This window comes from Podarcis bocagei, assembly GCF_964188305.1.
Source record: "Podarcis bocagei genome assembly, chromosome: 2".
Taxonomy (NCBI): domain Eukaryota; kingdom Metazoa; phylum Chordata; class Lepidosauria; order Squamata; family Lacertidae; genus Podarcis; species Podarcis bocagei.
The window spans coordinates 11,934,705-11,948,786 of NC_138126.1; the positions used below are offsets into that span (position 1 = coordinate 11,934,705).

At 49.1% G+C, this 14,082-nt stretch overlaps 1 protein-coding gene across 1 annotated transcript; it reads left to right on the top strand.

The window, feature by feature from the left end:
• The first annotated feature begins 2,297 nt into the window (after positions 1-2,297).
• On the top strand, positions 2,298-11,692 carry LOC308581217 (zinc finger and SCAN domain-containing protein 23-like). The gene is made up of 4 exons (XM_081183750.1): positions 2,298-2,428; positions 4,391-5,149; positions 7,113-7,209; positions 7,904-11,692. The coding sequence occupies exons 2-4, from the start codon at positions 4,427-4,429 to the stop codon at positions 8,668-8,670; spliced, it is 1,587 nt and encodes a 528-aa protein (XP_081039876.1). The 5' UTR covers positions 2,298-2,428; positions 4,391-4,426; the 3' UTR covers positions 8,671-11,692.
• The last annotated feature ends 2,390 nt before the right edge of the window (positions 11,693-14,082 follow it).

Here is a 14,082-nt window from a genome sequence, read left to right on the forward strand (position 1 = left end):
AGACACTTTTACAGAAGGAAAGGCATACAGGCTTCTGCTCTGTATACCTGAAGGAGCGTCTCCACCCACATCGTTCAGCCTGGACACTGAGGTCCAGCTCCGAGGGCCTTCTGGCGGTTCCCTCACTGCGAGAAGTTAAGCTACAAGGAACCAGGCAGAGGGCCTTCTCGGTAGCGGCACCCGCCCTGTGGAACGCCCTCCCATCAGATGTCAAGGAAATAAACAACTACCTGACTTTTAGAAGACATCTGAAGGCAGCCCTGTTTAGGGAAGTTGTTAATGTTTGATGTTTTATTGTGTTTTTAGTATTCTGTTGGGAGCCACCCAGAGTCACTGGGGCAAAGAAATAAATTATTATTTTTCTACCTCAGAGGTGAGGCACTGTTATGTACTGAGTTGACTAGGATCCAAACTGCAGCAGTCTGATTGGTCCTAGAACAATAGGATCCAAATTGCAGCAGTCTGATTGGTCCTAGAACAATAGGATTCAGAATGCAGCAGTCTGATTGGTGCAAGAACAATGCAGCAGTATGATTGGTTGGCAGGAACCACCCAATCATGCTCCAGATATAAGTGAATCCACAACCTGATTGGCTTACAGTAGAATTCCAGAATTAACCAATCATGTGCAGCCCATTGTGTAAATAATGTATATAAGCAGATACTTTGAGGGGACTTTTATTCATTCCTCCTCACCACTATGAGCTGAATAAAGAGCATGAAATCACTTTGCGACTCTGAGTATATTTCAGGCACCCAAGGCCTGGAAACAAAATACAGCTCTCCTAGTCTCTCTACCTGGTCCTTGAAGTTTTCCCCATGCCACACTCCTGCTACTCCTCCCTCGGCGAGTTTCACAAACTGATTTCTCCCCCCCCCCCCTTGGACAGGAAGTGTCCTTAAAATCTGTCAGTGTTTCTTGCTGGTCTGGAGGAAAGATGGAGAGGCTGTTTGTGCCAAAACTACCCTCCCATTTCTAGGTAGAATGGGCATTTGCTGATCTACTTTCTTTTGCCTCTGTCCCCACCCAACACCAGAATGTGGTTTTTGGAAGGTTGCCAAGGAACTTTGCCCCTGGGCTTGAAAAAGTTCGCCAACCCTGGTATACATGCTCAGATTGTAACAAAAGCTTTTGGGACAAATTGGTGTTTCTATGGGCTGACTGGAATGAAAGCTGAACAGATGGTCCAGTGGGATAGCCTAACTACTGTTGTCGATGCTCTCATAACCTCAAGGTTAGATTACTACTGATCACTGGATTGCCAAGAGGAATATTCTTCTGCCACCAAATGCCTGGAGTGAACAGGCTACACTGAGTAACTGCAGCCAGGCCTTAACTTCCTGGCCAGATTGTGGAGCATGAAAGGGAGGCTTGGTCTCTGCCCTCCCTTTTCCTTGAGCTTTTAAAAAGGAAGGAAGCTGTGAATATCATGTTGGTTTATAGAAAGTGGTTTTGTATGGATGAGTTTACAAATAGCTGTGGAACTGGAAGCTCTTTCTTTCATTTCTTTCTTTTGTCTCCCATTTCTTCTTTCTCTTTCCCCTCGTTTTCTCTATTTTCCTTTCCTTTTTCCTTTTTTTATGTCACCGTTTGTGCTTTTATCTAGATTAGAACTTTTTTTTTAAAAAAAAATGAAATAAGCACTTTTATGTCATGCTGGGATGGGGAGTGTGTGTCTGTGTCTGTCTGTCTTCAGGCCCTGGAGGCAAATTTGGCCCTCCAGTCCTCTCTGACCCTCAGGACTCTTCCCAGACTGCACCCCTCTGTGGAGCTGCTGGTCCATGGGGGCAAATGGGGCGCTGCCCCACCAGTGCCAGGTGGCCTCCACCTGCCTGCCTTCTTCCTTGCAACCAAGCCAAAGAGAACCGCTGTCTGTCGGTTTCCTCCTCTCAGTGTTGCCCCTTGCAGAACTCAACAGGTAGGAGGATGGGGGCAACCCTAGAATTGGTTTGCTCTGCCTGCCACTGCCTCACTGGCGCCACCTACTGTTGGGCTCCTCGGCTTCTGCCCTATCAGCCGCAGTGGGCACCAGCCACCGTTGAAACTAGCGAACAGTCGAGAGGTGAAGCTTTCATTCATTCATTCCCCAGTCCGCTCTTGCCCCAGGCCCCGCCCACTATTGGCATGTGGCCCCCGGAAGGCTGCCCAGAAGGGAATACGGCCCTCGGGCTCCCCACCCTGTAAAAGGGAAACATTCTTATCAGACCTTCTGCAAATGCATCAAAGGGTTAAAGTGACCGAGTGCTTGGTTTGCTAGAGGGGCCAAATAAAGTGCTGTGTTTTTTTTTGGCTGGATGGAAAACACTCGAGGTTTTCTCCCTGTTGGGGGTGGGGTTTGGTTTTGAATTCGCCTGCTGCAAAAAACCCCCAAAACCAACCAAAAACAGGAGGAGGAAGGAAGGGGAAAAGATCTCAGTGCGTGGAGAGGTGAGTTGCAGGAGGGCAGAGGCGGATCTCCAAAGGTGGGGGGACAGAAGAAGATGAAGTGACTTTTTGGGGGGGTTGGGGGAAGGCAACGCATCTCCAGCCCCGGTGCTTTGATCCCGGGAGGTCTAACTCTGACCCCAGCGAAATCTCTCGCGCTCATTTCCTTCCACATCAGAAAATGGACCCTCCACGCAGTAACGCTTTTCTTTTCGGGAAGGTGGAGGTGTTTTTGTTTTTGCAATGCCGGGAAATGGAGTAGCGGGGGCGGGGGGAATAGATCTGGTCAGTGATTTTTTCCTTTAAAAATGTTTAGGGGTACTCTCGTTTTCCTACTCATAGTGAAATACTGCCCCTCAATGAGGCCAAACTTAGATTCACCAAATGTTTAGGGGGTATGCGTACCCCTGCATAGCCTCATGAAAAAAACACTGGATCTGGTTCCATGGGGAGACACATCCCCAAACACACACACACACACTGGAAGCTGTTTTATCATTGAGTCAGACCATTGGTCTGTCAAGCTCAAGGCCGCCTGCACTGACCAGCAGCAGCATTCCAGGATTTTAGGTAGGAGGGAAGGTGTCTCTCCTGGGATTAGAACCCGGGACCTTCTCTGCTTCTAAATTGCGACCCCCTTCACAGCAAGGCAGCGCCTTCCGCGCTCCATTCCATCCTTCCTCCCACCCTCCGCAACACTCTGCCGGCATTCCATGGCTACTGAGCATGCTCAGTTCTCCTGGGCTGTTTTTTGGGGGGTTCCCCCCTTAAAGTCCCCCCCCCACTTGGGGGTTTCCCTGAGGATACTCCGCTCTTGTGAGTGGGTGGCGCCAGCATTTTAAGCACGCTGTATTGCATGTCTGGGTTCCTACCCTCTTTTTTTAGCTTTTAATTGATTTTCCCTTTTTATTTTTATTTTTTTATTTCATGATTGTAAAAAGCAACAGCCTCAAAGCATTTGCATCAAAGATGAAACGATAAAATTAACACCAAGGAAAATGCATAGTGATAACGTAACATGTTCAAAAAGTTAAAATGGCAGTAGATAAAAAAGAGATTTAAGACTGGTGTCAACTTTCTAACTTCCTTAAGTTGCTTCGATACTTTCCGAGGGTAGAAAGTTAGGATAAATTTCTTTGGTGCACACATACCCTCAGCTCACCCATTCCAGGATACTCTATTCCGTTCCGCCTTCCGCTTGTGGTTTCACTCTTCCCCGCCCCCTCAGTGTTTCATGGCCACTCCTAACGCTCAGTCTCTATTGAGATGTTTTTGGGAAGATCTTCCCTGCCCCCTACTTTTGGGAACCTCTGAGTTTCCCCCAAGCCTGCTGATGGCACACGTCTTTGGGTAGGTGGGTCAACTTTTGCCTCTCTAGGTCAGGCACATTCTGTGTGAACAACTAGCCCCGAGTCTTTCATATGCCTTGGACACTTATCCCTGATAACAAAGGGTTTGTTGATCCAGCCTTTGTAGGGAAAGGATCCTGGCTCTGCAGTCTCCAGAGATACTGTGGCTGATTCCTTTTCCGTGGGACCAGAGGCTGCAGGGTGGGTCAAACTCTTAAGCCAGGGGTTAGCAAACCTTTTCAGCAGGGGGCTGGTCCACTGTCCCTCAGACCTTGTGGGGGGCCGCACTATATTTTTTTTTGGGGGGGGGGAATGAATGAATTCCTATGTCCCACAAATAACCCAGAGATGCATTTTAAATAAAAGCACACATTCTACTCATGTAAAAACACGCTGATTCCCGGACCGTCCATGGGCCATATTTAGAAGGTGATTGGGCTGGATCTGGCCCCCAGGCCTTACTTTTCTCCTTCTGCCATTGGCTCTGGGAATATGAGAGGATTATGGGAAAGTGAAGGCAGCCATCTTGCAAAGGCTGCACCTACTATGGGGCTCCTTGCCTTCCGCCAAAGCAGCCACAACAGCCAATATTGTATATATTTTGGTTTTAATCTAGAGAAGCTTCTATACAAGAGTTTAGGTCTGGGATGAGATGGAGGAGCAAGCGAGTCGTAGCCAAAAGGCCCTCTTGCAAAGTGTCAGAGAAGCTCCTGACGTCCTCCAGGCTGTGATTATCGGAGAAGATCTGCAGAAAATACCAGAAATTCAGATCAAGGAGGAACCAAGTGAGGGGCAGCTGCAGCGCTGGGAAACCCAGTGGCAGGACTTCCTGAAGAAAGTGGAGGTTTCTCAGTTAGGCTGGGCACCACAGCTGGAGGAGCCCACCCCCTGGGACGACACCAAGGCCTTCTTCGCCTCCTTCGAGCAAGTAGCCCAAGCCTGCCGGTGGCCCAAGGAAGAGTGGGTGGCCCGACTCCTGCCGGCCCTCAGGGGAGAAGCCGAGCAGGCCTTCAGCGGGCTGGAGGTCGGAGACAGAGAGGATTATGGGAAAGTGAAGGCGGCCATCTTGCAAAGGGACGCCATTGGTAGAGAGAAGCTGCGCCAACACTTCCGGGGCTTCTGCTACCAGGAGGCTGAAGGGCCCAGAGGGGCCTACATCCGGCTGCAGGAGCTTTGCTCCCGGTGGCTGAAGGTGGAGAGGCACACCAAGGAGCAGATCCTGGAGCTGCTGATCCTGGAGCAGTTCCTGACCGTCCTTCCACCGGAGATCCAGAGCAGGGTGAGGGAGTGCGGTCCGGAGACCTGCTCCCAGGCGGTGGCCCTGGCCGAGGACTTCCTCCAGAGGCGGCAGCAGACCAAGAGATGGGAAGTGCAGGTGAGAGTGTTTCATCCTTATACAAACAGCAAGCGGTGGGGACCATTGATGGCCTAAGGGCCACATTCCCTTCTGGGGCGCCACATGTTTGTTTGTATAAGAAGCTGCAAGTCAGCTATGAGAGAATTGAAGGTTCCTACACATACAACCAGACAAGCAAGAGAGAGCGTTGCAGTTCAAAGACGCATTTCATCCAGGAGGGGGGAAACGGAGGAGGGGGTATGGTCTGAGAAGAGTCCCGAAGGCCAAGTTGAGAGACCTGGAGGGCCACAGGATTGTGGGAACGTTTATATAATTTAGCAAACGATCTCCTGTTTGAGTTTATGCAGCGACAAGTGGGTTGCTAACTCGTTTGAGTCCTATCAGTAATTATACTTTCCTGGTTGATAATCCCTTTTAGTCCCTCTTAAAGGAAACACACATGAATCTGAATCATAATAACATAAACTATTGTACTATCCAGGGATGCGGGTGGCGCTGTGGGTTAAACCACAGAGCCTAGGGCTTGCCGATCAGAAGGTCGGCAGTTTGAATCCCTGCGACGGGGTGAGCTCTCGTTGCTCGGTGCCTGCTCCTGCCAACCTAGCAGTTCAAAAGCACATCAAAGTGCAAGTAGATAAATAGGTACTGCTCGGGCGGGAAGGTAAACGGCGTTTCCGTGCACTGCTCTGGTTCACCAGAAGTAGTTTAGCCATGCTGGCCACATGACCCGGAAGCTGTACGCCGGCTCCCTTGGCCAGTAAAGCGAGATGAGCGCCGCAACCCCAGAGTCGTCCACGACTAGAGCTAACGGTCAGGGGTCCCTTTACCTTTACCTTTACTTTACTATCAGATTCATTCAGGTTTACAGAGTTGTTCCTGAAGGCAGGCTTAGGTTACATAACAGATAAACTATATATAGTGGTACCTCGGGTTACTGACACTTCAGGTTACAGAAGCTTCAGGTTACAGACTCCGCTAACCCAGAAATAGTACCTCAGGTAAAGAACTTTGCTTCAGGATGAGAACAGAAATCGTGTGGCAGCGGCAGCAGGAGGCCCCATTAGCTAAAATGGTACCTCAGGTTAAGAACAGTTTCAGGTTAAGAACAGGCCTCCAGAACGAATTAATGACTTAACCCAAGGTACCACTGTACTAGATAGTAGTGAGTCATGAGAAGACTGCATCCGAGCAGTTACCAGTTAACACTCCTTGCAGCAACCGACCGACTGACAAAACTGCCTGCCACACAGAGGCAGTTAGTCCTCTCTCGGAATGTTGGATTTGATTGACAGCTATATATCCCACAAAGCCGAGGTCCCCCAACCGTGTTGTATATGGAATAAATGCCCTTCAACCTTTGGGTCTCCAGCTGTCATTGGACTGCAGCTTCCTCTTGTCTATTTGCTAACCCTCCACTCCAGCAACATCTGTGGGGCGAGACAGGAAGCCAGAGGGAAACAGGAAACCAAGTTAGCTCTGCGCCTCTTGGCCGCCTCTCCTAAATTCCAGTTGGCACCGGCAAGGGCGAAGGTAACTCTGACACAATTCAAACCATATGTTTAAAGTGCTTTAAAGATAAAGGTAAAGGGACCCCTGACTATTCGGTCTAGTCGTGGTCGACTCTGGAGTTGCGGTGCTCATCTTGCTTTATTGGCCGAGGGAGCCGGCGTACAGCTTCCGGGTCGTGTGGCCACCATGACTAAGCCGCTTCTGGTGAACCAGAATGCCGTTTACCTTCCCGCCCAAGCGGTACCTATTTATCTACTTGCACTTTGATGTGCTTTCGAACTGCTAGGTTGGCAGAAGCTGGGACCAAGCTCACCCCGTCACGGGGATTCGAACTGCCGGCCTTCTGATCGGCAAGCCCTAGGCTCTGTGGTTTAGACCACAGCGCCGCCTGCGTCCCTTTATGGTACTTGTACCTCAGCATATATTCCTGTCTCCCTGCTCTTAAAAAAAAGGATCTTTGTTGCTTTTTCAGGAGGTGGCAAAGTTTGAGGAGGTGGTGGTGTGCTCTGTAAAGACTGAACCATCTCCCTCCAGCCCTGTGGAGATGAAGAAAACCAAGCAGGATCTGGGTAAGCCTAATTTCTCCTGCTCCTGGATTCCAGGAACCATTGTGCGAAATTTAGCTTCAATATTTTAAGAAGTGTCCAGACAAAACTTCCTGAAGTATATAGTGGAAGATTTTCTTTTTTTAATTGTGTTGTTTGATCACTGATGTGTTTGTGGCCATGGGCTCCTTTGGGAGCGAGGTTAGAGGTGGCATAAATAAATTGATGAAAGATAAGTTGAGAGTATTTCGGGAGTTCTACCAAGAGTTATATTCAGCAGGTAACAATTCTATGGGGAAGATGAAAGAATATATCGAGACACACTGAGAGATAAAGCTAGAAAGTAGAGATAGAGAGATTATGGAACAAACAATTTCAGAAAAAGAAATAGAGAAAGTTATAGGGAAGCTAAAAGGGGGGGGGGAAACCCCAGGAGCAGATGGATTGGGAACAGAATAAAGTATTAAAAAATATATTGATTCCTAAAATAAAAGTATTATATAATTCAGTAATAGAGGGTGAAAGGATCCTTCCATCGTGGGAACAATCAATAATTATCTTAATTCCAAAACGAGGAAAAGATTTGAAGGACCCAGGATCATAGGCCGATATTCCTAATAAATCAATATGCTTAAAAAAAGTGGAATAAAAAATATATATTGTGCTGTCAGTTCTGTTAATTTGGTTCCCCACCACCACCTTTTTTATATTCTGAAAGGCTATGTGCAGCTGAGCAAAGGTGGAGAGAAAATTCTGGAGTATTCTGAGCCTGATTCGTTCCACGGGAGAGCAACTGTGACCGTTTCCCTGGCTGAGGAGGTGGGCAAAACAGGCAGAAGCCAACATACCCCAAAGAGGCAGCAAAGAAACCGCCAGAGGAATCGGGCAGGAGGATCCGTTCCTGGGGTGGCAGATGAGGCCCTTGGCAAACGCCTCTCAAGGCCTAAAGAACAGCCCTGCGCCATTCCAGAGGGAGGTTTCGGCAAAGACGCCAGGCTTGGCCAACTTGAAAGAACCCAAAATGGCGGGGGACAGGTTCAGGACGCCGGGGAGAGCCCTCTTTTGAGACCTGAGAAGTCGCGCATGTGCTCTTTCTGCGGGAAAGCCTTCTGCGAGATCGCCCACATGAGGGCCACACACTTCGAGAAGAAGCCCTTCCAGTGCTCGGCGTGCGCAAAGTGCTTCAGCCGCAACTCGCTGCTCCTCAAGCACGAGAGGACGCACGACGGGGAGAAGCCGTACCCCTGCTCCACGTGCGGGAAGAGCTTCGTGTACAGCTGGAACCTCATTAAGCACAAGAAGAAGCACACGGGCGAGAAGCCCCACAAGTGCTCGGCGTGCGGGAAAACCTTCTTCGAGCGCTCGGACCTCGTGCGGCACGAGAGGACTCACACGGGAGAGAAGCCCTACAGGTGCTCTCACTGCTGGAGGCGGTTCAGTCAACAGTGGCTCCTGATGAAACATGAGAAAACCCACATGGCATAGAAACCTCCACAGGGCGAGGAAATGATACCTGAAGGGGCTTCCTCCTTCCCTGTGCACCTTTGGGTGCTGACCTTGGTAGCTCCACACCCTCAGAGGTTTTTGAGTGGAGGGCGGTGGCTCCGAAGAGGGTTTTCTCTCTGACACCCCTAAGCTGCAGCGTTCCCCCACTGGGGGGTTGTGTCTGAGGACACGATTACATAGCTTTTGCCGCTCGGCGGAGACACCCCTTTTTTCCTATGGCTTTCAGCTTCCGATATTTTTATAGATAAATAGATACAGGATCCAGCTTTCTCTCTTCACGGGAATTTACTTCAACTGATTTTGAAATGTGTGTTTCTCAGGCGAGAACCAGCAAACCAGCAATGGGGAACCTCCGGCCCAGACAGGAGGCGTTGTAGATAGGCCAGCAGGAGGTTTGCAGGCCCCTGCCCATTGCCTGATCATTGGCACCTGCTGTGCAGCCCTTTGCGAGCCCCAACGGCAAACTGCTGGTGGTTGGGGCTCGGAAAGCACAGGCAACGCATCTATGGCAATGCTGCTTTCTGCTGCAACAGAGCAAGGGGAATCTCTTGCCTTTCAGATGTTGCTGTACCCCCAACTCCCATCATCCCTGACCACATGGCATGCTGGCTGCCAGAGCTGATGGGAGTTGGAGTCCATCTGGAAGGTCACAAATTCCCCCTGCCCTAGAAAAGTTTGGGAACTTGGTGAGGGTTGCAGTGTCCACCTCTGAGCCCATAATGCAAATGATGAAACCGGTCCCCATCTCTGATCAATACTGAATGTATTCTCCAAGGACCAACTTCCCTTTTCTATTCTTCCTTCTCTTTGTTTTGTTCCTCCCTCCCTCCCTGTTCTACCTCTGCTGGGAGAGCCACAGACCCATTGCACTGGGTGGGTAGTAGCTCTGAACGTTATTCCAGAATGTTAAGCAGCATAGAACGGCTGGGGAAATCATGGGGGGTTAGGGCACTTTCAACCAGATGGGCTGGAGGCTCATTTCGTTTCCGTTTCCTACGGAAGCTGAGCGAGGAGTCGCCCGCCTTTCCTGGAACTGGCCGGGGGCGAGCGGAGGAAGTTTGGGGGTTGTGATGGGAGGGAGGGACCAGAGTCAAAGCAGCTGGGAAGGGGGGCTAAGGAGGGGTTGACTTGGGTGGGAGTCGCCTTACGAGATCGTTTAATTCTCATCGCATTCATTTCGGATTTCGGGTTACTGGGATCTCCCCCCCCCCATACAATCGCCCCTCAAATAAATTGTTTATTCTGGGTGGTTATCGGTGAAATTCCTGCTAAAAGGACTTGGACTTTTACCCTATCCCACAGCTTCGCAGTGCTGTTAGTACACCAAGACTGCGACTGCGTTTTAGGGGAGCCATTGTTGGGGATTACTAGATCATAGTTTTTGAGAGCCAGTGTGGTGTAGTGGTTAAGAGCGGTGGACTCGTAATCTGGGGAACTGGGTTCGCGTCTCCACTCCTCCACATGCAGCTGCTGGGTGACCTTGGGCTAGTCACACTTCTCTGAGGTCTCTCAGTCCCACTCACCTCACAGAGTGTTTGTTGTGGGGGAGGAAGGGAAAGGAGAATGTGAGCCGCTTTGAGACTCCTGAAGGGGAGTGAAAGGCGGGATATCAAATCCAAACTCTTCTCTTCTTCTTCTTCTTCTTCTTCTGCTGCCCGTTTTCACGTCCTGGTATTGCCTTAGAAAGCCGGCGCTGGACCGGGCAACGCGTCTTTCCTGTAAATGTCATTTGCTCTTAAGCGTGTGCAGAGTGCCTTCTCTTTCCATTGAGTATGTACCATCGTATTTATCGCTGTTACTGTGAAGGTGTTTGAGCCGCTGACTTAGTGCCACTTCCTTATCTCCATGGTGTTTATGTCACATACTTTTACCGCTGATTTTTGTAAGCTACTCTGGTGTCCCTTTAAGCTAAACAGCAACATGCAAATGCTTTAATTTTAAAAAATGGCATTCCAGTACAGGTATCACATCTCCTGATGGTGATTTTTTCAAGCGCAGGTGGAACCATTAGTTGTGCAGTAACAGTGCAAAATGGAATGGAGTTTCTAATCTACAACATTAAAATATCATAAAATATTTTCAAAAAGATAAGAAGTAAAATAAAGAAATGGTCCAATTCTGTGTAACTGAGGACTGAATAAATTATCACTAGATTTAAACAGGGCAGCAAATAGATCCGTTTCCCCTCTCTCTGGTGTTCAACACCTGATTTTATGAGATTGAAACAAGTGCTTGTATGATATGTTAGCATACAAACAAAAAATATTGAGATGTCTTTCTTGTGACTCCTGAATCTCAGGTTGATTTTATCAGTCTGTATTTGCACATGGGGAAAAAACAAACTAAAAAAACCTAGATGGGCTGGAGGGGATTTTTGGTAGGGAGAGGCAGGCATTCAAATTGCTTTGGTGAGTCACTTCGCTTTGGGTGAGTCTGTTCATTATTATGTCACTATTTTTAATGAGTTCTTTATGTATATAAGGGACGCGGATGGCGCTGTGGTCTAAACCACTGAGCCTCTTGGGCTTGCCAATCAGAAGGTTGGCGGTTTGAATCCCCGCAACGGGGTGAGCTCCCGTTGCTCGGTCCCTGCTCCTGCCAACCTAGGAGTTCGAAAGCACATCAGTGCAAGTAGATAAATAGGTACCGCTCCAACAGGAAGGTAAATGGCGTTTCCATGCGCTGCTCTGGTTTCGGTGTTCTATTGTGCCAGAAGCAGCTTAGTCATGCTGGCCACAGAAAACTGGCCAGAAAAACTGTGGACAAACGCCGGCTCCCTCGGCCTGTAAAGCGAGATGAGCACCGCAACCCCAGAGTCGTCTGCGACTGGACTTACCATCCAGGAGTCCTTTACCTTTACCTTCTTTATGTATATGATCACTGAGATTATTTCCATTGTGTTTTACTGCTCATGGTGTACTGTAGACCAATGATTCTCCACCCACCCATCACTAATCCTCTGTTGAGCACTGTATATCAATAAAATATTTAATTTGCTTCAGCTAGTTTGGAGTCTGTTGTCTTTGTCACTGGTTCAGCTGAGGTGCAGAGTGAACCCAGATTAACCCAAGAATGTGGTGGGGTCTGCAAAAAAGATGGACCAGGTATCTTCCACAGCCAATAGCCAAACACATTTCAGCTGGAAAGAGTCCTAAAAATCCTGAACACCAGCTTGAGAATGGATCAGGAGCTATAGTCCTATTTCAGTTGTGTTGCAGTGACGAATTCTCCTTCCCAGTTTACCCCCACCCTGCCAAAGTGGAAGACTCAGTGTCTGCAAGTTTTAGCATGATGGGAGATAAAATGTCTCCATTACACCTCTTTCATGTCCCCTCTTACTTGCCTTTTCTCTGAATTAAAAAGCCCCAAATTTTCTAACGCTTCCTGATAGCAGAGCTGCTCCATCCTCTTGATCAATTTTAAAATGCATTTTTTTAAAAATACAAAAACTGCAGCAGCAAGCTTAATCCCCAAAGAGGCACTTTCTGTTAGGATATTTCCGCTCCACCCTAAAAGGGAGCAGGCTTTGTGAGTCACAGAGTCTGCGCATTTCCTGTTCACAGGATGTTTATGTTCCCTATTGCTTTCGTTTTCTCTCTGTGTCTGGAGACACTGATGCAGGCAGTCATGTTTTTCTTTGTTCTGATCAACGCTGAATAAAACTTGTAAATAATGCTCTCCTGCGTGCAACTTCTGCTGTGAATTATCTGCTGATAGAGTGTGCATGAGCTCTGGAATGTGGCAAGCTATTTCTGGAAACTCGTGTCACTAATTGCTGATACTGTATCTACGGGAGATCGATGGATCGTCCGGCAGCCGGCTTGGAGGCCATGATGGACTTTGTCTCCCTGACAGTATCCCAACACTTTCCTCTCTTGCACATGATGGAAAACCTGCCTGCATCATCAAAAAACAGACGCGAAGAAAGCCTGTCTTTTGCTTCAGCATTCTTAGGGGGTGGGACGTATTCATAAGCAAACTGATGCAAATGTATCAGGCAGCTAACTGGTTAAGGATGGACTCCTCTGCATGCAAAAGGAAGTTGGGGGCCACATTTTAAGACACTTGTGGGCACCACAAAATAGCCAGAAGAAAAATTGATGACCTCAGTGCTCCCCGTCTGAAAAAAACAGGCAAAACCTACACCCAAAAAACAAACTCTGGGCAAAAAAAGTTGTTGTAAAGTGCCCCTAGTAGTAGTAGTAGGAGGAGGAGGAGGAGTAATATTTCTATGCTGCCTATCTGAGTTGCCCCAGCGATTTTGGGTGGCTTCCAGCAATTTATAAAACCACAGTAAAGCATTGTACATAAAAAACTTCCCTATACTGTACAGCATTAATTCTAGGTTTTGGTGGTCATTAAGCCCAATCCTTGCTCAGTGCAGGATCCTAGACTGTTGTTGTTTAGTCAATTAGTCGTGTCTGACTCTTCGTGACCCCCTGGACCCAGTGGCATAGCGTGGGGGGTGCAGGGGGGGCCGGCCGCACCGGGCGCAACATCTGGGGGCAGTGGCATAGCGTGGGTTGTCAGCACCCGTGGCAAGGCAAGTAATTTGCGCCCCCTAACCCGTGGATTTGCGCCCCCTAACCCGTGGATTTGTGCCTCCTAACCCTAACCCCCAGATGTTGCGCCCGGTGCGGCCGGCCCCCCCTGCACCCCCACGCTATGCCACTGTCTGGGGGTTAGGGTTAGGGGGCGCAAATCCACGGGTTAGGGGGCACAAATTACTTGCCTTGCCCCGGGTGCTGACAACCCACGCTACGCCACTGCCTGGACCAGAGCACGCCAGGCACTCCCGTCTTCCACTGCCTCCCAGTTTGGTCAAACTCATGCTGGTCGCTTCAAGAACACTGTCCAACCATCTCGTCCTCTGTCATCCCCTTCTCCTTGTGCCCTCCATCTTTCCCAACATCAGGGTCTTTTCCAGGGAGTCTTCTCTTCTCATGAGGTGGCCAAAGTATTGGAGCCTCGGCTTCAGGATCTGTCCTTCCAGTGAGCACTCAGGGCTGATTTCCTTCAGAATGGATGTGTTTGATCTTCTTGCAGTCCATGGGACTCTCAAGAGTCTCCTCCAGCACCATAATTCAAAAGCATCCATTCTTCGGAGATCAGCTTTCTTTGTGGTCCAGCTCTCGCTTCCATAAGGATCCTAGACAGATAGATGTAAAACCTAGGATGGAAACGCCGAATGCAGACGTTTCAATACTCAGCATCTCCATAGCGCTGAAAGCGCCACCCCGCCTGAAACCCGGGACAGCACTGCCAGTCAGTGCAGACGTCCTGATCTGACTCGGAAGAAGGCAGGTCCCTCTGCTGCTCCGGCTCCCAGTGAAACACTTCCAAGGGAGGACAGCTCCTCCCCGATTTTTTTTTTACACGGCAATCTGCCCT